At 41.8% G+C, this 22,213-nt stretch overlaps 1 protein-coding gene across 2 annotated transcripts; it reads left to right on the top strand.

Moving 5' to 3' along the window:
- The first annotated feature begins 1,017 nt into the window (after positions 1-1,017).
- Positions 1,018-17,417, top strand: npc1 (Niemann-Pick disease, type C1). 2 transcript variants are annotated; one of them, XM_071910855.2, is made up of 25 exons: positions 1,018-1,134; positions 3,335-3,463; positions 3,643-3,749; positions 4,385-4,557; positions 4,925-5,092; positions 5,260-5,509; positions 5,734-5,816; positions 5,917-6,284; positions 6,738-6,964; positions 7,387-7,487; positions 8,122-8,224; positions 8,382-8,571; positions 8,863-9,045; positions 9,141-9,255; positions 9,489-9,616; positions 10,394-10,528; positions 10,723-10,812; positions 11,110-11,300; positions 11,501-11,616; positions 11,889-12,018; positions 12,213-12,398; positions 13,122-13,353; positions 14,230-14,343; positions 14,722-14,884; positions 15,157-17,417. In XM_071910855.2, exons 1-25 carry the CDS (start codon positions 1,057-1,059, stop codon positions 15,237-15,239), a joined length of 3,843 nt encoding a protein of 1,280 aa, XP_071766956.2. In that variant the 5' UTR covers positions 1,018-1,056; the 3' UTR covers positions 15,240-17,417. The 2 variants fall into 2 exon arrangements, with proteins under 2 accessions (XP_071766956.2, XP_071766955.2); XM_071910854.2 differs by having other exon boundaries at positions 5,914-6,284.
- The last annotated feature ends 4,796 nt before the right edge of the window (positions 17,418-22,213 follow it).

The following is a 22,213-nucleotide window of genomic DNA, read 5'->3' as shown; positions in this document are numbered from 1 at the left end:
TCTCCCTTGAAAAAGAGATTCTTAATCTCAATGGGACTTTCCTGGTTAAATACAGGTTAAATAAATTAAATAAAAAAATCAGGATACCTGGAGGCTTTGGAGGAAGCGTTTTGAAGATATGGCATAGCAGATAAGCAGTGGTACACCAGCAGAGTGAGAACAGCATCCAGATGACAGCTGCCACTCTGATGGTTTCCTGTTTTCACTAAAGGAGACCCAAATACAAAAGAGTTTAGCGGGTCCATAGTATGTGAATGTGAGCACAAGTCATTGACTGCTATGAGTGACTTGAACCCGTCGCTCAGCATGTTAAACTGGCACTGTGTTAAAAGGGAATGCCACCCATTTTAAAAATTCACACGTTATTCCTGGGCCCCAGGACAGTTCCGTCAATACTTGTGAATGTTCACCTCTCTTTCCTTGAGCTAGAAACTGGTGAAATGACCCTTGAATGTGTGATGTCACTGGGATGTAAAATCTGGCCCTGCTCCTGCTCCATAGACAATGAATGGGGCACTGGCTTTGTTGACCCATAAGATTTTTGTGTGAGTTCTTGCACCCAAATGAGGTTTAAATTCGGATTCATACCCGTTAGCAATGCTGGAATATGAACTACATTTTGGTGTAACAACTCCTAGTCAGTGCACCATTCATTGTCTATGGAGCAGCCCCTGATTTTACATCTCAGAGACAACACAAAATGATCAAGGGTTCTCTCTTTGATGTCTAGCTGTAGTTGAAGTTGACTGAACTGTCCTGTCCTGGGACACAGAATGTGAATTCTTAAAATGGGTGACATCCCCCTTTAAACATCAAGGCAATGTATGGTGTTGTCTGCTGTGCCGAGCCCAAGAAAATCAGTAAGTAGAACCAGAGTACTGCCCAGAGGGGACACACCTCACACAGTGCAATTCAGCCCCACTGCGCTTGGTGGCAGCACTGAGCCGACAGTCTGTCTCCGCCCCAAACAAACACGTGAAGAAGAAGGAACCAATAACAAGAAATGCGAAACTTTACCTGGGTTGTCAGTGCGATTCGATCTTTTCAGTGAGAGGGATGGGACTCTTACCAGAGAGAAGCAATTTGTTTATACTTTTGTTCGTGATACTCTTAACAGAGGGACATTATCGATGGGTGAGTATTACTTAACGTCAGCGTGCTCGTGACTAAAACATGACTCAGCTCTGCTTGTTGCTATGTGATGTTTATTTGAGACGGCTAGCTTCAGATTAGCTAGTAAGTCTGGGATCCAACTATTTTTAGCCTGTTCTTGGATTCGCAAAATATGCTGTCAGTAGCTCAACACTGTCTACAACATATAACGCTTGCTAGAAAACAAGCAGCTCCTTAGTAAAAGCCGAAAATGAATAACATAACACGTTAGCCTTGAAATACCACAGAGACGGGCGGCACTGGTACAAATTGTACCTTAGGCATTAGTCACGTTGGAAATCATACATGCAAAGCCGGGGAGGGATGGCAGGAGAGTTGCGAAAAGTTGTCCCTTTCTGTGGTGTCTTGACAGATCCAGGACACAAGCCAGCTGAACTAGCCAACAAAGTAAAACCTGAACACCTTTCTTCACCTCTCTGTTGTATATAACCTGGTTTAACTAGAACAGAATTGGGCTTAAAGACAGTAACTCTGCAGCGCATGGTTCGCTAGGCAGGTTAGATGGCTAGCAAGCTAGATAGGTGCCTATGTTTTCAGTTGTAGGCGCAAAACAAAGGGGACAATACAGACTATCACTCTCCAGATTTGATTTGATTAGATTTAGAGAATGCAGTATCGTCACCATACTCACAGTTCCTTTGTGTCTGCGCGCTTTGATTGCTCTCCTTTTCATTAGGTAATTAGGTCAGTCCTCTTCAAAGCTTCTAAAAACTAGTTCTAAACAAAGCTAAAACAGCAGATTTGAATCTGATGATTACTCAATACTGTTGTGGGATAAGTTATCACCATTCATGTCAATACAACAAGGCTGTGGGATGAGTAAAAGTATAGATTACTGGGGCACTGGAATGGATAAGAGTAGTTGCTCTTCAGGATTTTCTTTTTACTTCTAGAAACTGACATTAAATCTGATTTTGTGTGGACCATTGAGGCAGCTGAGTTGATATGTGTGTCCGTTTGTTTTGGAGGGTGGGTAGGGTACAGCAGGTGCCGCAGCTTTTAATGAATATGTTTACTAATCATTTTCAACATACATTTCCTACTCTTAATAAGAAAGTCTTTAATGCCTAGATCTGAGTCTTGCAGATTGACATAGGAACAACCTTGTGCAGCTTGATGCCCTAGTCTGCAACTCCATAAAAAGCCGACTGTGGACATAATGGCATTTGAATGGTGACCTTGAACTTAATCCCACAATAGCCATAGATAGACATGACTAGGACAGAGTTTAACACTGGGTTTGGTCATAAAACCTTTAGCAAACTCAGTGAATTAAGTTCCTTGACTTGCTCAGATGTTGAACAGTCAGCTAACAGAGAAATTTGCCAGAGTTGGCAGCTGTAAGAGAGGAAGGCAATAACTATAAACTCTATTACACTGTATTAGAATATTGTTTTAATTTTGTTAGCTGTATTTTCTCCTTTAAATGTGAAAAGAACAGAGCGCACACCCAAACAATGTGATGGCCGTCAGAAAAGACAAAAGACCGCTGGCATTTTTTTTTATTTCAAGGGCCAAAATAGAGCAAAATGAGTGTAGCCATAACAACATTGGCTGAGTGCTGTTGGCAGTTGCCATAGAGATCAGATCATAGTTCTCTTTATTTGGCCTATTTTTTTTTTTTTTTTTTTTGTACTTTTGACTGTCAGCTGAGACAAGGCCACATTCTGCAGTAAGTCTAAGAAGCAAGGCTAAACCATCAAATGCTAAATTAAAAAAGGAAGACCAAAACAGATTTTTGTAGAAGTGAAATTTTTATTTTCAGACATACAATGCAGTAGATACTAGAATCATAGGAAATGAAACATGACCAGAGGATTAACCTTCAAAATATTAAACCTCAAGGTAAAACTTGGGTGTAGCCTAAACTCCAGATCAGAATGGTTAAGGCATCCTTTTGAATAGCCAACACCAGGCCATGTGGTCCACTATAGCCTTTAGAAGATCTTGCCGTGTCTGTAGGCTTTGACTTGGTTGACCTTGTTCTTATCCTCACTAGATACAATGAATTCAAATTTGTATAAAGATAAGGCTTCATACGTTTCACCAGACAGCGGCAAAACAGGAAATGTATGCAGGCCAATGTGTGCAAGGCCAAATGCATTTGCTCTGAGAACACACTGGACATATGATCATCGTGTTTTTGTTGTCTCACTGTCAGGTTCAGGCCCAGCACTGCGTGTGGTATGGTGAGTGTGGAGAGTCAGTCAAGGTCCCTGGGAAGAAGTACAACTGCAACTACACCGGTCCTCCCGTCCCACTAGCTTCTGAGGGCTATGAGCTTCTCACGGTAAACGTCTCCCTGCGCTTTAGCCCAATTACCCCTGACATTCATTGCTTGAATCAAACGTCTGCACTTCTGTAATGTACTTCTACTTTCAAGTGGTGCTTTATTTTGCTCTGTTGAAAAATGATATGAAAGTGTATTAAATTAGCTAATGACATCATCCTCTTTTCGCTTGCACGTAGGAGCTTTGCCCCGGATATAACTATGGAAACCAAAGTCTCTGCTGTGATGTCAACCAGTTGCGCACTCTCAAAGGCAGTCTGCAGCTGCCCCTTCAGTTCCTGTCTCGGTATGCAGTGTGGTTATAACATTAACTAAAGGAACACATGACATGCTCGCAAGAGCATTATCATTCCTCCTTATTAGAGTTTCTGAATTTCTTCACACAAAGAGTAGGCTATCTGCTGCTTTAAAACCATCAGTACTACTCATGTTTTACTCTTCTAACTGGAAGAATTTTATGTTCTGTGATGATCTTCCTAGGTTCTCATTAAATTTTGTATAAAGCACACCAACAGTCTTCTGTCTATATTAAAGGTGTATTCATGCATGGAGAGAAGGACAATACAAGTGTATAATATGCAGTTCTCTAAAAGGAAATTACTCTTATCAAAGCTTATAATCACAGTGACCAAACACTTCCGCGACAAAGCAAGACCTTATGATTACATTACTATTCCACGAAGAGTACAACAAGCTTTGTCTTTGCATGCAAGACTGACTGGCAGGGGCCCAGTGACTATGGTTTGCCGATGTTTGCATGTCGTCTTGTCTTTGTAGATTTTTGTTGACTTCAGCACGCTTATCTTCAGTTTTCTTTACAACTGTTTACACTCTTAAACTTTAACTCTTTTTATACTCTATTAGTTATGTGGTAGTACCTTTCTTTATATTGTCTCTGTCTCTTGCCACAACTGTTTGCAGGTGCCCCGCCTGTTTCTTCAATTTGATGAACCTGTTCTGCGAGCTGACATGCAGCCCCCACCAGAGTCTGTTCATGAACGCCACCAAGATCACCCCGGACCCTGACCCAAAACTAGCGGGCAAGTCCAATGTGGTGGAAGTGCAGTACTATATTGGACAGACATTTGCTAATGGTGAGTTCATACAGCAGTAGCCAGCTATTGCTTTTTATATGAAAACCAGCTTCACCTTCTTTTCTTTTGTGGGGCTTCATGGCTCTGAGCAACCTATTGGATTTTAGAGAAACTATGCCATGTAGTAACAGTTATACTCGGTTGGATATGTCAGATCTGCTGAGTAAACTGCGTCAGTTCCCCACTCACACATAACCTTGTGCTCTCAGTTGGGTAATTCTGCGGGTGACTAATGGTCAGAATTGTTTGAAAATAATACGGTTTATAGGGAAGGATAGTGGGGAAGAAAATGTTCTGCGGTGCAAAGATGAGTAATGTAACTCTTTAATTTTACTCCTGAATAATGCAAGTTGAATTTTTTTTTCAGCCATGTACAATGCATGTAAGGACGTCCAGGCACCATCTAGCAACGTGAAGGCCTTGTCACTGCTGTGTGGCAAGGATGCAAAGGACTGCAATGCTACTAATTGGATCCAGTACATGTTTGACATCAACAATGGCCAGAGTCCCTTCCCTATCATCCCCATATTCTCAGGTAAATCATTTTTTAGTATTTGGTAAATATTCCCACCACTTCCTAGATTTTATGGGTTAGGGTTTCAACTGTCCTATGCCTGTGTTGCTACATGTGAAGGTACCAGCCCTTCTTACTGTTTGGATAATTATTTCAACATGCAATGTTTTACTATTTCTTCATTGTAGATGCTCCAGTGTCTAGTTTCACTCCCATGAACAACCAAACATATGACTGCACAGAGGGCCTGGAAGATGGTTCAGGTCCCTGCTCCTGTCAGGACTGCGCCAACGCCTGCGGCCCCAAACCAGTCCCTCCACCTCTGCCCCCTCCCTGGACAATCCTTGGTATCGATGCCATGACTGTCATCATGTGGATCTCTTACGTGGCCTTCCTGCTTATCTTCATTGGAGCTGTACTGGGAGCTTGGTGTTACCGGTAAAGAACTGAGAATCTTTGGTGGCTTATCTCTCTTTTTAAGTTTAAAATCTGGTTTCTAGGTGTGTCCTTGTGACCCATATCGCGTACATGCAACCACTCACCCACAAAATATCTTGGTTGACAAAAATATCTTGGGTGTGTTGTCAGTGTGTCAGTGTGTCAGTGTTGGTGTGTTTAGAAGTTTATATCTAATTGGTTTATATGGTTTTTCATGTGTACAGGAAAAGGACAATCATGTCTGAGTATGGCCCCATATTGGACAGCAATAACCCACTGTCTCTTAACAATGATAACCCTGACCAAGGTACAGTAATGCTTGAAGAATTGTTGTTAAAAGTAATAACATTGTTCTACCATTCCCACATGACCCAAACTAAGTCCCAATTTCTTTCTCTTTTTAGTAGATGCATCGTGCTGTGAAACGCTGGGCGAGCGCTTTGAAAATGCGATGCGGCTCCTCTTCAGCGCCTGGGGTTCCTTCTGTGTGCGGCAGCCCCTGCTGGTCATCCTGGGCACCATGATCCTGGTGGCAGCCTCCTCAGCAGGCCTGGTCTACATGCGCATCACCACTAACCCCGTCGACCTGTGGTCGTCTCCCAGTAGCCAGGCACGCCAAGAGAAGGACTACTTTGACAGCCACTTTGGACCCTTCTTCAGGACCGAGCAGCTCATCATAACCACTCCCCTCAATGACACCTTCCTGTACTCGCCCTACTTTGGAGGGTCAGACGTCCCTTTTGGAGCCATCCTGGACAAAGACTTCCTGCACCAGGTGGGTTAGCAGAAGAGGGAAATTGGGAAGAAGGAAGGAGTAATACAGTTTGAAAAATGAATCGTGATATTAGCTACATTTTATTCTGCTGTAGTAATCACAAATGAGACGGCTTGCCCATCACAATTTCATGAGCCCTCCATCCAAATTATATTATTTGCACTTTGTAATGACATAATAATGTCATGTAATTGCCAATGCCATCGCTAGAAAGATTTGTGGCTCAGAAATAAACATAATTCTGCACAGTCACACTTAGTTGTCATTGAACTTTTATTTATTACATCGTATCGTGGTTGTGTTGAATCGTTGATGAACCCCATATCGTGTATGGAAACGTATCATGAGATCATAGCCAGTGTGTGTTTTGTATAAAGAGATATTGTTCAGGTTATGGGGGGGTTCAAAGGAGACAAATCCCCTAATTTTTTTTTCTTAACCCTGACCATCCAGGTGCTGGATCTGCAGCTTGACATCGAAGGCCTCGTAGCCACATACGAAGGTCAGAACGTTACCCTGAAGGACATTTGCCTGTCTCCTCTGGCCCCGTACAACGACAACTGCACCATCCTCAGCGTCCTCAACTACTTCCAGAATAGCCACAGCGTGCTGGACCACAGCATCGGAGACGACTTCTATGTCTATGCTGACTTTCACAGCCACTTCCTCTACTGTGTCAGGTGACTTTCTAACAGAGTTTCGGCATTTCGGCATTTTTTAGCAATCGGGTGGCATTCATGTTTTGCTTTTCCCTCGAACTGTTTCATAATTGCTTGGCTTGCAGAAATCGGTGGGTGGTAAAGTAAAAGTTATAAAGCTATAGTGAAAAGATTTTTTTTTTGTTGAAAATGTTGAAGGTGTTGGACTACAACAGCTGCAGCCCACAAGATGCACGAGTTTCTATTTTCTCCAGACGTGAGCATTTGTGTTTCCTGAAAAGTGCTATTCTTAAAATGGCACATTCGTGCTTCCTCATTTGTTGTGAAGTGAAATGGTTCTTGTCTCTGCTCTTCTTAGATGTGTGGTTCAGATAATGACAACACCTGCACTGATGGCTGGGTTTATCTGCTCAACTGCCTCTTTGTCTTTTTCTTCTTAACAGTTCTCCAGCATCCCTCAACGACACTACTCTCCTTCATGACCCCTGTATGGGAACCTTTGGAGGCCCCGTCTTCCCTTGGCTGGCCCTTGGGGGTTACGATGGTGAGCTGGAATAACATGCGTAGATGGAGAGAGAGAAGTTAAATAAAAAAAAAGTAGTAGTTACTTAGTTACAACAGTTAGGCCTATATAATGAGTGTTCACCCTCTCTGCAAAGTCTTTTATTGCACTAACGGAGAAAGATTTGCTATTTTGGCCATTGACCTTCTTCCAATTTAACATTTTATAGCAGTAACACCTGAGATCGCGTTCTTAACAGGGATTATAAGTACAATGGTGATGCAGTTAGGAATGAGGTGGAGCAGAGTATCCTTGGCGTCACTTAAGTCCCCATAATAGCCTACAAGAACCCTACAGGATATGTAGCTTTTATACAGCAGTTACCAATGCCTGTGTATTGTATCTTCAAAGTAGTTTAGACTACAAAAAACAAGACTAAAAAAGATTGCTAACTCCTTCCATGATTACCATAAGAGCTGCCATAGCAACCAATGCCATTTATCTTAATGGGTAATGGGTAGCCATGCTTTTTTAGGGGGAATTATCAGCACTATTGGATCGTTTCTTTCACCAACTGGATTGCCAGTTTTATAAACTTCTTTACTGTGGTTGATATTGAGCTTGGTTTATGTAATGGCCTCATCATTGCACTTTATCTTGTTTTTCCACACTGCAGACACCAACTACAACAACGCCACTGCTCTAGTGATCACGTTTCCTGTCAACAACTACCTTAACGACACAGTCAAGCTGGGCAAAGCTCTGGCGTGGGAGAAAGAGTGAGACAACAATCTGGTTCTAAAATCCATCAGAGACAGCAGTGTAGTCTTTATCAGGCTTGAATTTATTTGTACCTAGCAGGATAGGTGTTGTACCGTAAGTCACTTTTCATCATGTTGTTTTTGTTTATGTAAATGTTTTATGTGTGCATTTCAGATTTATCCGCTTCATGAAGAGCTACAACAACCCCAACCTGACCATAGCCTTTAACTCAGAGAGGAGTATTGAAGATGAGATTGACAGGGAGAGTGACAGTGACATTAGCACCATAGTAGTCAGCTATGCCATCATGTTCGTCTACATCTCCTTGGCCCTGGGTCACATCCACAGCCTCAGGCGACTGATGGTAAGAGACTCTGCCCTAATTTGTAGGCTTCATTGTTTCCATACAATGTGTCATTCATTTTTTAGCTCTGAGGATGTTACAATAATCCTTATTTGAAGTAGCTGGAATTGGATGCTTCATGCCAGCCAAGTTATGCAATGTCTTTCCGGCTTGACTGATCTAAGAGGGTAAACATTCCCATTGATTCAGCAAAACTAGTATGACATGCTTGACAACTTTCTGCAGCTCAGGCGTTAAAAGAAGTAAGTATTACAGGAAGATGACTGGTCCTCTGGCTTTCTGCCCATGCAGGTGGATTCGAAGATTTCTCTGGGTATAGCGGGCATCCTGATTGTGCTGAGCTCTGTGGCCTGCTCACTGGGGATCTTCAGCTATGCCGGTGTCCCTCTCACCCTCATCGTGATCGAGGTCATCCCCTTCCTGGTGCTGGCCGTTGGAGTGGACAACATCTTCATTATAGTGCAAACATACCAGGTACTGTCCCTTGTGCACTCCACCAGCTGAATGTGTTGTAGGCCTAGACGCACCCCCCTGTACTGAAAACTATTTCTGTTTGCATTTCTGAACAGAGGGATGAGCGGATGCACCAGGAGGAGCTTCACCAGCAGATCGGTCGAATCCTCGGAGACGTCGCCCCTAGCATGTTCCTCTCCTCCTTCTCCGAGACTGTGGCCTTCTTCCTGGGTAAGACTGGGTCACCTACTCATACACTCCCCTAATTTTACACATCTGGAGTGTGCGTGACACTACAATAGATGCACTTTAAATGATAATGTTCCACCTTTTAAAGCGAGATGTTTTTGGGGACAGGGTTGAAATGGGTATCGCAAAGATTTTTCTCAGAAGTTTGTACAATACCACACTTGGCAATTTTCTCGTGAGTCACCTGCTGATCAAAATGCCGACTTCTTCTACAGGAGCCCTGTCCAACATGCCTGCGGTGAGGACCTTCTCTATGTTCGCCGGCTTGGCCGTCTTTATCGACTTCCTGCTGCAGATCAGCTGCTTTGTCAGCCTGCTCGGCCTGGACGCCAGAAGACAAGAGGTGAGAATGAGAGTGGCGGTGCTGACATTGATGACGCTGCTGAGGAGGCGGGGATGACTCAGCACGTTTAGGGTGGGGCTGTGTGAAAGAATCTGACTGAAGAACAATAGAAGCATTGTATGGTGTTTAGATTAGGTACAGGCAGATTAATAAATGGCCCACAGATTTAATAAAACATTTTAATCCTCTACAGATTTGTGAGACTAATATTCACTGGCAGAGGAAGTCTTCTTTAAAGTCCCCCTGAAATGAACTCCCATTACTTTTACTTCCTGGTAAACAGTATCTTTCATGGTGACATCATCGTGTACCAGGAGGCGTAAATAAAAATTTCAACCAATAAAACATCACAGATTTTTTAATAGTCCCACCTCTCAGCTCCTTCCATCCAATCAAACTGCCTTTCTCTCCCTAACTGATATTCCATTGGTTTAGACTTTTGAATGATCCCTCCCTGCGTTATGTCCCGCCCCAACATCCTGTTTCAACAGGAAATACATAAAATCAAGGAAGTAATGATGCCGTTTCATGGGGTCTTTAATCTGTGGTTTTCAATCATGATGTCATCATTCCAACTAATCGTTACACCAGCTGATTCCACTGATTAGTTCCTCTCTGGTTGAAGGTGTGCAAATCAGTGAAATCAGCTGGTGTAGTGGGTGTACTGCTCTTGGGCCTCGATGGCACATGGTTGAGAAACATTGCTCTAAATGATTTGTAAACTTCCCAACTTCACTAGGTATTCCCCAGTACTATGTTGTCTATTGTGTTTCAAAGGGGAATCGTCTCGACATCATTTGCTGTGTGAAACTGCCAGAAGATCAGGGGGAAAAGACAGATGGTTTCCTCTTCCGCTTCTTCAAGAAGACCTACGCCCCCTTCATCCTCAAGGAGTGGGTGCGGCCCATAGTAGTAAGTGCCTCAATGATGCATCTGTCTCTAGTAATTCGAGGAATTTGAGGAATCAGCCTCTTTAACATACTATTCGAATGTGTCAGTGGACTTCATTGAGCCCATGCTTTTGATGATTAGAATATTTTGTTGATTAGGTCAGAATATGATGCTTATTTGGGTTCATAAAGATTTCTCCATTGCTCCTTTTTTAGGTGGCAGTGTTTGTGGGGATGCTCTCCTTCAGTATTGCTGTGGTGAATAAAGTAGAGATTGGACTGGACCAGAAACTCTCCATGCCTGATGTAAGTCTACTGGGAACTTTGTTGATTTGATCATTCTGGCCAATGAACCAGATGTAGGCAAAGTATAAGTCGATTACATTTTGAATATTTGCTGAAGCAGGTGTGACTGATTTAGCTTCTCTTGCAAGTGATGTTACCACTGCTGTCAACTGTCTGGTGAGCTAAATCAAGCACACCTCAAGTAGTTTTAATATTTGATTTTTGCCACAGTCTACCCCATACAATATAACATGAAATCCTCAGTATGCATTCCGATCCATGTGGAGGTCTCTTTTGACGGACTGTCTCTCCACCTAGGACTCGTATGTGCTGGACTACTTTAAGAACATGAGCATGTTCCTCCACACTGGACCTCCAGTGTACTTTGTGGTAGAAGACGGTCTGAACTACAGCAGCCTGGAGGGCCAGAACGCTGTGTGTGGAGGGGTGGGCTGCAACAACAACTCCCTGGTCCAGCAGGTCTACTACGCCTCACTCATCAGCAACTAGTAAGTAGGAAAATATGAACAATTTGGATTCCAGGTGGTTTAGTTGTATCAGACGAAATCAGTCTGTAAAGGATAAAATGGGCTTTGTATAGGCTTTCCATTTAGGTCTGACTGAGAACCTGTTTCAAGTTTATATCAACAATCTAATCTAATCCTCGATAAAGTAGTATATTTAATTTCACTTTCCGTTTTGCTCCCAGCACTACTGTGGCCTTCACGCCATCCTCCTGGCTAGATGACTACTTTGACTGGGTGAAGCCCCAATCCAGCTGCTGTCGATACTTCAACGCCACTGGGGATTTCTGCAATGCCTCTGGTAAACTATTATCCATTGTGTCAACATGCTGTTCATCTGGCAGGCTGAACTCCTGTCTGGTGACCCTACTGTCACATGCCGACGTTTAAATTTAGTTCAACTTTTTTGTCATTCCTCTGTACACAAAATACACAGAGACTTTGTCTGATTAATAGAACTCGCAGACATTTATTGCTGCGAGTTTAAAGTGTTATTTTTATCTCTAGATGTCAATTGTCTTCCACAATCTTATTGGTTGAATGGATGGGAAAATGTGTGATATTGTTTTTCAGTGGTGAATCCGTCTTGTGTGCACTGTCGGCCCATGACTCCCAGTGGAAAGCAGAGGCCTGAAGGAGAAGACTTCATGCGGTTCTTACCCATGTTCCTGTCAGACAATCCCAACATTAAGTGTGGAAAAGGGTAAGTTTTAACGCTGTCAAAATGTCTTTTATTTAGGCTTTTATTCGAACTACTTGAAAGAGCTCTGCCACTGAAGACTGTAACTTTCACTTCTGTTTCCAACGTGTTTTCGAAAGTCTGCTAGGTTCTTCACAATAAACCTTATGTAATTGTCTCCTTTTGTTCTTTCTCACAATGCTGCTCTGTTCCTGCAGTGGCCACGCAGCCTACAGCGCAGCAGTTGACCTGTATCCCGACGACACACAGGTCGGAGCCACCTACTTCATGACCTACCACACCATCCTGCAGGAGTCCCCAGACTTCATAGAGGCCTTGAAGATGGCTCGCATTCTGGCTGACAACATCACTCAGTCCATTGGCCACAAAGTTTTCCCCTACAGGTATTTTACTGCCTCCGGTTCTCTTGCCTTTGCTTAATATGTTAATTCAACCTATCAATATTGTCTTTATATAGCCAGCTTTTGTCTGACACAGAAGAGATGTTTTCAGTTTCACCCGCCGGTTGGGGAACTGTGATATCAGTTGGTCTGTTTTCATGGTTTTTATGGTTTGGCTTGTTTTGAACTCAAAGTTCAAGGATGTTGGTCATAGATAAGCACACAGCAAAGAAAACATTATTTATGGCATGTAGGCAGTGTTTGACCTTCATTATTGTGTTTAAACTTCCAGTCCCCTATATCCTAAATTTCAGAAAAGTCATGTCAGTACAACCCTATGTATGATAGAGACCATGTAGACCACAACCTCAGATACAGAATTAGAGACAAATATGTCATGCAAAGGTGGTTGGTGAATAAACAATTTAAATCTGCTCTGTCTAGACAATATTAGAATAAGTTGACTCCTAAATCTTCATTGATATTCATGACCAGTGGATGGCTGTTCAAGTTAAGGAAGCGATCAGATAATTGACTTTGATTTGAAAGATCATGGTTATCTGCTACAAACAAAGAAAATTCCCAAATATTCATTGGTAACTTTACATATTAGTAGTATTGACTATCCACGCGCAGTTCTGGCATTTCTGAACTGGGCAACAAATGTTACCATTGCTCCTAATGGCTGTCCACATCCTTCTAATCCTTCTTTTTCTCCCTCCGCAGCGTATTCTACGTGTTTTACGAGCAGTACCTGACCATTGCCTATGACACAGCTCTGAACCTGAGCGCGTCACTGGCGGCCATATTTGTGGTCTCCACAGTGTTGTTGGGCTTTGAGCTGTGGTCCGCCGTGCTGGTCAGCATCACCATCGCCATGATCCTGGTCAACATGTTTGGCGTCATGTGGCTGTGGGGCATCAGCCTCAATGCAGTGTCTCTTGTGAACCTGGTCATGGTGAGGACGAACATAAAACACTCAGGCTGCCAGTGAATTAATGTTTAACATTTTAGCCATTTAGCTGACACACTTATCCACAGTGAGTTACAGTGGCCGCAACAGTAGAATAAAGAGACGGGGAGAAAAAGTAGAAAACATTTTTTAAAGCTGCAATAAGCGAAATTTTCTGACCACTAGAGGGTGACAGAAACCGCAACACATGTAAATAACACACAGCATAGCCACTGCACCACGGGGGCCTACGAAGGACAAATGGAAGGATAAATGCTAATTGCTAAGCTAACCGTAACTACAGAGAAGTCTCGCCGGTTACCAGTCTTGCTTTGAGAGATCTTTCTCTCGCTGAAGGTCATTAAGATCATTTTTTCATGAATGGGAGGGGGTGAGGGCTGCTAAACTAGGAAACTAAAGTAACTGGAAAGCTACTGAATGGTCCGGGAGGAGCTTTGCTCCAGAGCAGACATCAAGCTTTAGAAAAGAGGAGAAAGCAGCAACACAGCTGGCTCGCGTGTGTGGATATTGGTTTATATCGTTATGTCTCAATGAAATCTCCACATAGCATACATTCGTTTCAGGATTGGTTATAAGGTCTAATATCACTTATTGCAGGTTTAAATTGAATAAGACAGGAGTATTTTCAAAGTGAGTAAATGAGGAAGACATGGGAGAGGGGACAGGAGGTATTTCTTTAAGAGCTGAGTTTTTAGGTTGCAACAGAAGGTTTTGGTCAGATTGTATAGAATGACCCATTTGTTGCAACTTCTCCTTCATCATGTCCCGCATGAGGCAGCAAATGTGAACTTCAATTGCTTGGCTTTCAGTCCATCATTTCCATGTTCCTGCTGTTAAGTTGTTTCCTCTCGTCTGTTGCAGAGCTGTGGTATCTCGGTGGAGTTCTGCAGTCACATTGTGCGAGCCTTTTCCATCAGTGTGAAGAGTAACAGAGTGGAGCGGGCGGAGGAGGCCCTGGCCCACATGGGCAGCTCGGTAAGTCTCACCTTAGCTTACCAAAGCGTACCATGTAACAAGTAACAAGCTATCTGATTTTTTTTTGCCAGCTTTGAAAAATGATACTGTATGATAATATTGTGGATTTCTGTGGAATTGTGGGTTTGAATGAATGTGAGCTAGCTTGTAGGGCTGCACAGTTCTAATTGATGAAAATTTAATTTAGAATGTCTTCTGTAGTTGATAACACTCGCCATAAAATCAGTAAAATAATTTTGGTCCTGTAATCATCAAGACTTTTTGTGGTTAATGGCCATCATCACAATATCAGTCAAAATAATCCAGATTTATCTTTTTAGTTGTAATGTGCAGCTTTCCATTTTAAGTTGAATGAAAACACTGTTTCCTTCTTTACAGGTGTTCAGTGGGATCACATTGACTAAGTTTGGAGGCATCTTGATTCTGGCCCTTTCCAAGTCCCAGATCTTCCAGATCTTCTACTTTCGGATGTACCTGGCCATAGTGCTGCTGGGGGCGACGCACGGCCTCATCTTCCTCCCTGTTCTGCTCAGCTATATAGGTCAGGAATGTCACACGTGGAAGGGAAACACTTGAAATATTTTAAGTACCTGTTCTCCTTTTGCTGGTTTCAGTAGACATGAAGAACACTTCACACGAAAATCTACATTACATCATCACTTAGTCATACACACAGTAGCAGCAACCATGATAGTGTATGCTATATGTCATATTGGCTGTATATGAAGGTATTCCTGCACTTGTAATACTCATGAATTGAGAACTGACATGAGCTGAGCTAATGGGATCATTCTGTTGTGAATCTCTCCACAGGTCCTTCGGCGAACAAAGCGAAGGTGTTTGCTGCTAACAAACGCTATGCCGGTACAGAAAGGGAGCGCCTCCTCAACTACTAGCAAGCTGTTTGAGACGATGAACAATGAACTAACCATTTGTCTGGGCGAGACTGTGTGGGTGTGAGCGCAAGCGGTTTCTGTGATTACTGACACACTCATCATTGCCACTACTATGCACAGCTGTAACTCAGGAATACACTCGGGAGTAGGAGTGCCAGAGGCCTTGTCCAACCGTATACTTGTTGTTTTCCTCGATAGACTTTGGACCCCCAGCCCCAACCCTTCTCCCTTCCTCCTCCTCCTCCTCCTTGCACTACAGGGCAATTCTGACTTCAGTATCAGGCAGGAGTGCCACCTGACATACCATGGAACAGGAAAACACTTCAGCGGTGTGGCAGTAGGAGAGACGTCACCCTCAGCATCAGTTTACAAACAGAAACTTTCAGTCAGTTCCATATGCTATGAGCAATTGTCTTGTGGGGAAACTCAAAAGGGTAACATTGGTCAGTGTTTTGTTTTGTTTTGTTTTTTCTTTTTAAATATGTATACTGGACAAAATAGAATGTGTAAAAGAAAATGTTTATGCAAAAGTTTACTAATGTGGTCCTTTTGTAGAACTATTTGATATGATGAATCATGTATTGACTGTACCGTACACACTGTAGCTAACAGATAACAATAATGACAGGATAGGCCCCCTTTACTCCTGGCATTAACATGCGTCTCGTATTCAGATTGGGTCTAGATATGGTTTATCTGGCACGTCAGGTGTAACATTTACACCTGGCATTAAAATGTGTTTCCAGTGTACACATTGATAACAGATTTCTATTTCCCTCACCAAAATACGCACACCACTTCCTCCTGTAATATTTATGTCCTTGTTGACACCTTGTTTTGCTTGTTCCCCATCCATGAGTATCCTGACAATCCGTTTGTGATGTTGTATGTTACTATCCAAACTGCTTGATTTGTTTTATTGCCACTTTGGTACTTAATGTGGTCTGGTGATTGCCTTTACACTTGGTTAATGTGGCCAGATGCGTCTCTACCGCCCCCTGGAAGTGGTTTGGGTGATCGGATTGTCAGTGCATTTACACATGGACATGATGTGTTTTTTTGCTCTGTCCAACGACAATCCATCAGTCAGGACACATGTTAATGCCAGAGTTTAAAGGGGGTCACAGTGATTGGTGATAATGATGTTCAAGAAAATTTACATTGAATTGTAAATTATGCATTTTTCAGTTACTGAACCGAACACTTGTTAAATCAGGATTGGGGATGAAGAGCAGCATTTCAAGGCTTTACTTATAACTGTAAATACCTTGCATCAGTCTAATTTAAAATCTTATTCCTTTCTAACATGTGCTGGTTCAGAGTATTGTAGAAGGATGGCTGAATAACTGTGTAATCTTGTGTCTTGACATACTTTCCTGGACAGCTTTGATTAAGTTGATATTCATTTTAAATTTTGTTAACTATTAATATTGTGTTACCATGTATTCCTATCTTAAAGCCCTCTTCCAGTGTCCTCGCAAATAAGCCTTCCAAAGCAATCATTGGTTTGCAAGGAAAAGCAAGCGTAACATCTCATTGCTGCCAATTGAAAAAGACAAAGCTTTACATCCCAGCCTGCATCACCTGCACCTCATCTTGCCTGGAATGGATTATGACTGGTGGAGATTATCATTCATCGGTTTTTGAGATTGTGTGTTCCCAGTAGTTGAGTTTGAATGGGGCGATGACATCACTGGAAGAGGCCTTTAACCTTTTGTCCAGGGAGTGTAAAACCTGCTGGGACCTGTAAGGAGCAGTAGCATTCCTTTTGTTACGTTGTATTATCATGGGATTCTTCATGATGCAGTAATGTTTTTTTGGCTTGTAAGAAAGCATAGTGACCAAGCAAAGGTAGTACCTTGTTCCACGGTTGAACCTGGATGTGAAAAACAACGGTTATGATCCACTAATTGAAAAAGATGTAACACAAATGAATTTTGCTTGTCAACAATGCTGCGCATTGGCATAGATGAATCACAGCTTTCATCCTGAAGCACATAATTGTACAAAAAGCCTTGAGAGACCTTAGTTTTTAACAATTTTAACCTGTATGAAATAATTCTCAGACAAGTGTGCAGTGGAGCCCTCTCACCCCCTTTGTATTTCACGATGGGTACACCACCATGAATTTACCTTTTTTTTTTTTTTCGCCCCAAATATATCACCTATACTAATGTGTTCAGTTGTTCATCTGATTTATTTAACATCATATACTCCTTTTATTTAATAATGAGGTTACAGTTATACAGATGTAGCCACTGTAGAAGTCCCGCTGCTGAACTGTTGCTTTAGTTTAGCTCCAACCTGAAGAAAGATTGTTTGGGAGGGAAAAATCTTGCGTTTTCAAAAAGAAATTGCATGCACTATAAATGCAGAAAAGGAAGAATTGGCTACAATGGCTGCTACAGTATAAACCACACATCTAGTTGTGATTGTCCAAACTGACCACAGTGTGGCGTCTGATTCCACTCATGGAGCTGTGGCTGGATCTTGCTCTCTTGACTGTATTGGGGAGTGACCTAATTTTTATATGTCTTTAAGGGAAGCATCCATGCAATCCTTTTAAATTGTCAGTGAATGAAACATCTGGTAGGTCCAAAATTTCACATGCCAAGTCGACAGCGCATAATATTTGCAACATATTGACTAAGGCGTTCAAATAGGGCAGGCCACTGTGCATCTAAATCTGCGATCTTTTTTGGATATTTATACCAAACCTTTACTGGCAATCAGTCACTCACATCCCATTCGAACGTCCCTGCCAAACCCAGGGTTGTTCACTTCCTCACAGCATGCGTTTCCAAGTTGGCTGCCTGTCCAGCCTTGTTGTCACACAAACCTCCAGTTCATGACTTATTTATCTGTTTCTCTGTGAGAGCCGGGGCTGTTCTTTGAATCTGGCTGAGAGATTAAAATATTAATTTCCCTGGCAGGACCGGTGCTCTGTCTGCAGGGGAGAATATACAGGGGGTGAGTGTGCTGTTATGTAAGATCTGCAAGCCTCACCTCTCGCTCGACCCTGACGTGACAACATCATGCATGTGACACACCGGAGACACGCACATACAACCAGGTTATTGTGGTTAAATAAAATATGGTGTGGAGAATCATTCAAGTAACTGAAATGAAAATACTGAAGTGTGTTGGAAAGAGATGCTAAATTGAAAGTACAATCTCTGCTGCCAAATCTAACTGAAGAAAAATAATTCCAACTTTTTTAGTTGAAAGCCAATGAGAGTGGAGTATAGGAGAGGGTCTAGAAATGAATAAGTCCCACTTCTGCTTATGAGTACAGTGATGCGTACAATGAACCTTGTAAAGCCCTTACGAATTTTTTTTTTTTTTAAATACTGGATAGTAAATAGCTTAAATTAACATATTTTGCTTGGCCCTGATTCCTAAAATACAGAATGACCTACTCAAGCGTAAACTAAATAAAAACGAAACCATATTGTTAAAAAGTAGAAACCAAACTGAAAGTGGCAAACCCTGCTTGAGAACTGAAACTAAATTAATTAAAACTGAAAGCCAAAATAAGGTAATGTGACTCACAAAACTAATATTATAACCCTGAAACACACTTAAACTGGTTGGCACCTCAGAGTGGGTTAGTTACTATAAAAATGGTTTTTGATTATCTATATTGCTATTGTTGATGCTCAATCTATCAGAGTTTTCCATCATATGCCAGAGTTAGTGCTCATGATAGTGTTGGTAAGGCTGTGGGTGTGTGTTGGATGTAGTTGTATGTTCATGTAATGTAGCTATCTACTGTATCTCCTGGGTACAAGGTCACTCATGACGATTTATTATGAAAGGAGCTCTCATTTTAAAATTCGTTCTGATGGGCTGAGCTCCAGCTGAATCTCCCTCCCTGTCTGGGCTGAATGACCATGACCTTGGATTATCAGTCCCTGGAATTCAATTTGTTGTTTTACTTTTTTTTTTTTGAGATAACATGACTATGATATCATTAATTGTGGAAACAGAAAATAATCTGTCGGTTTACTGATACATCTCAGCAGGTCTTATACCAACAGTGTTACATCAGGTTTTTATGCAATTTAATGATTAAGCACACAGGATGAAAATTGTCTGATCGTGTTCATCTGGAGTAGTTAGGTGCAGTTTCACCTTCACCCACTTTAACTGACTCATAGGTTGTTATTCTGTAAAAGCAGTTTTGATTTTTGTTTTGTTTTTTTGTTTTTTGGTTGTTGAATGGGTTTTGAGTTATGGCTTTTCACGATAAAATAATTGCTTTGATGTTATTGAGGGGATGAAAAAAAAAGTCTGGATAGCCTTTTCCCCATAATTCTGAATATAATAACAAAATTGTAAATATTTAATATAGGTATGTGAACATGACTCTCCATAAAATTTCCTTGCATTTTCCTTGTTCTTGTTAAGAAAACTCAAAACCAACAGAGAAAGAAAGTTTTTTTTATTTTTTTTATTTTAGGAATTTTAGGAAAATACACACTAACAACCCACAAGCCAATTTCAGTGACATTACCCCTTTAAAAATGGTGACTTTAGTAAGTACATTTTATTATTCAACAACCCAAACTACTCATAAGAAAGGCTCTGGTGGCATCAAACGTCAACACACTAAAGCAGATTATGTAAGTGTTCCACTAGTGGAGAGTGAGGCGAACCACCGTCCAAACTGGAACAAGTGCTTTTACACTGATTGAATTCCTGAGGTTGCATACTTATTCGGTCAGTCAGGATTATTTTGAAGATACAAGTTTGATTTTGAAATAAAGCACAATTTTCATGCTAGGAGTTGAATGGATTTCTGATCCTTTGTGGTCAGGATTTTATATAAAGGCCACAGTTATGATACCCTGCATCCTAAAACACTATCAAATAATGTCAGAAGCTTGGGGGAATAGGGCAATTTCTCTGTGAAACTATTTAATTAAAGGTTACTACTTCTAAAACTCATTTGTTGAAGTAGGATAAACAGTACATACTCTTTCAGGGATGGAAAGAGTGCTAAAACGTAGAAGTACTGTTATCTTGCTGAAATTTTACTTCAGTAGAAGTAAAATGAACAGTGTAAAAATCTACTTAAAGTAAAATGTAGCTAATTTAAAATGTACACAGAGTAAAAGCTACTGAGTCACATTTTAGAAAAGTGAACTTTGTTACATGTGATCTTTCCCGTGCAATTCTAAAAGGACGAGAGTGTTCAAACTAGGTTCTTTTAATTGAAAAATGTATACTCTGTAATGGATGTGATTTAAAATGTAGCTACAGTATATACTTGTAAATGAAAAAATGTAGTAAGTAAAATTTACAGCAAAAGTAAAATTACTGACTTTAAAAAATACTCAAAAAAGCAGTACACAAATACACAAAATAGCTACTCAATTACAGTAACTGGAGTAGATGTAATTAGTTACTTCCACCTTTGTGCTGTTTGATCAACGCCCTTGTCCCAACAGGCCTGTCCCCTCCAACAGCCTAACCTGTCTGATCCCAGTACTTCCTCCTGCTGTTGTCCTTGACTTCACTTTTAGGCGTCTGCCACATTATCCTCTTAAAAAGATGAATGGAGTGGTTTTTTTTTAAAGACCCATCAATAAATAAGCGTACGAAGCATTTAATGTCCTGTTTTGCGTCACCGGTTTTCTGTTACAGTGGGTTCAGTTGTCTCCGAAATAGACTCTTAGGGTGGAACAAAAGGGATTAGATGGCCATCTCAAACATGGAGAGAGGATCAGATTTTCAAGTCCACCTGCAGTGCTTTCCCCTCCTGACCAGGGCCGGTGTTAGATGAAACACTCATCAGATTGCAGTTACTGTAGAGAGGAGTTGTGGGGAGCTGGAATTAGACTTGACCTGGCCAGATGGAGTCACACCTGTTCACATTAGAAATCTCTCTGTACATTATGTAAATAATGAAAGCGAGCCGGTGCAGTCACACTTGCCTGCGCCGTTGTAATATTGCTGCTGAATGGGCCAAAAGATTAAAATGATCAAAGCGGGGTCCCATTCCATCCTTAGTTAACATGCCACACAACGTCAACGCTCACTACTTCCTTGTTTACAAATTACCATAAATGGTAGAAGGTGGGCTGACCCGGGGAAAAGCCCTTAGTCACAGCATCATGAGAGGAAGGGGGCAAAATGCCGTTTCAGCCAAATGTTATTTTAAAGGGAAGGCCAATAGACCGGTGCTTGCCCCAAACGATGGTACACATATTTTCACAATGAGGGTCACTTATGTGTGAGCAGGGCTCAGGAAGGGCTGTCAATAGCCCCCTTTATGAGGCTGCGAGGGGGGAATTAGGCCGTCAATGGAGGGGACTAAGCCACGTATGCCATGTGTCCACACTCAGGCCCGGCCTGTTTGTTTTGATGGCAGCACGAGACTGGCGTGACTGCGGGCCTTGTTTACCTTGGATACGTGTCAGGCACAGGAGAGTTCCCTCCCTCCCTCCCTCCCTCCCTCCCTCCCTCCCTCGCTGGCCCGCGCTCTATGAGAAACTGCCCTCTCAGATTGCATCAGAGCCACAGGTGCAATCTGTTTCCAGTGTTGCAAGCAGAGCCAGGCTTCTGAAGTCACACCTGATTTAGTTTATTAAATAGATCTGTCATGACGGTTTGTGAGATGGAGTGGTGTATCTTTTTGGAGACCGGATGGTGATGTGTTTAAGACAGGAGAGTTTCACTTACTTTTCCAGGTACACCTCTACTGTAGCAAAAACTGCCTGGTCATTCAAAATATGTTGGATTCACCGCTTAAACATAACTGAAGAAAAAAGCAAAACAATTTCAGACTCTGGCTTTGATTGAACAAGCAAAGCAGTTTATTTACAAACATACACACATGTAATAAGTGTCGCTCATGAGTCTTTTGTGTGCAGCTTACAGCGAAATCTTTGGGCTTGCGAACAGAAATTAGCTCAATGATATTTCACCTTAAATCAGCATAACCCATGTCCTCTCATTACAATTTGGTT

This window comes from Centroberyx gerrardi, chromosome 13, assembly GCF_048128805.1.
Source record: "Centroberyx gerrardi isolate f3 chromosome 13, fCenGer3.hap1.cur.20231027, whole genome shotgun sequence".
NCBI classification, from domain to species: Eukaryota; Metazoa; Chordata; class Actinopteri; order Beryciformes; family Berycidae; genus Centroberyx; species Centroberyx gerrardi.
Note: the sequence above shows the minus strand (reverse complement) of the source record. Positions and strands in the feature narration are given on the sequence as shown.

Bases quoted from the DNA above. Each gene is read 5' to 3' on its own strand.
- npc1 (XM_071910854.2), top strand. From the start codon at position 1,057: ATGGGACTCTTACCAGAGAGAAGCAATTTGTTTATACTTTTGTTCGTG. The intron at 9,617-10,393 runs GTGAGAATGAGA...TGTGTTTCAAAG, and splicing joins TGGACGCCAGAAGACAAGAG to GGGAATCGTCTCGACATCAT. The intron at 10,813-11,109 runs GTAAGTCTACTG...CTCTCCACCTAG, and splicing joins AGAAACTCTCCATGCCTGAT to GACTCGTATGTGCTGGACTA.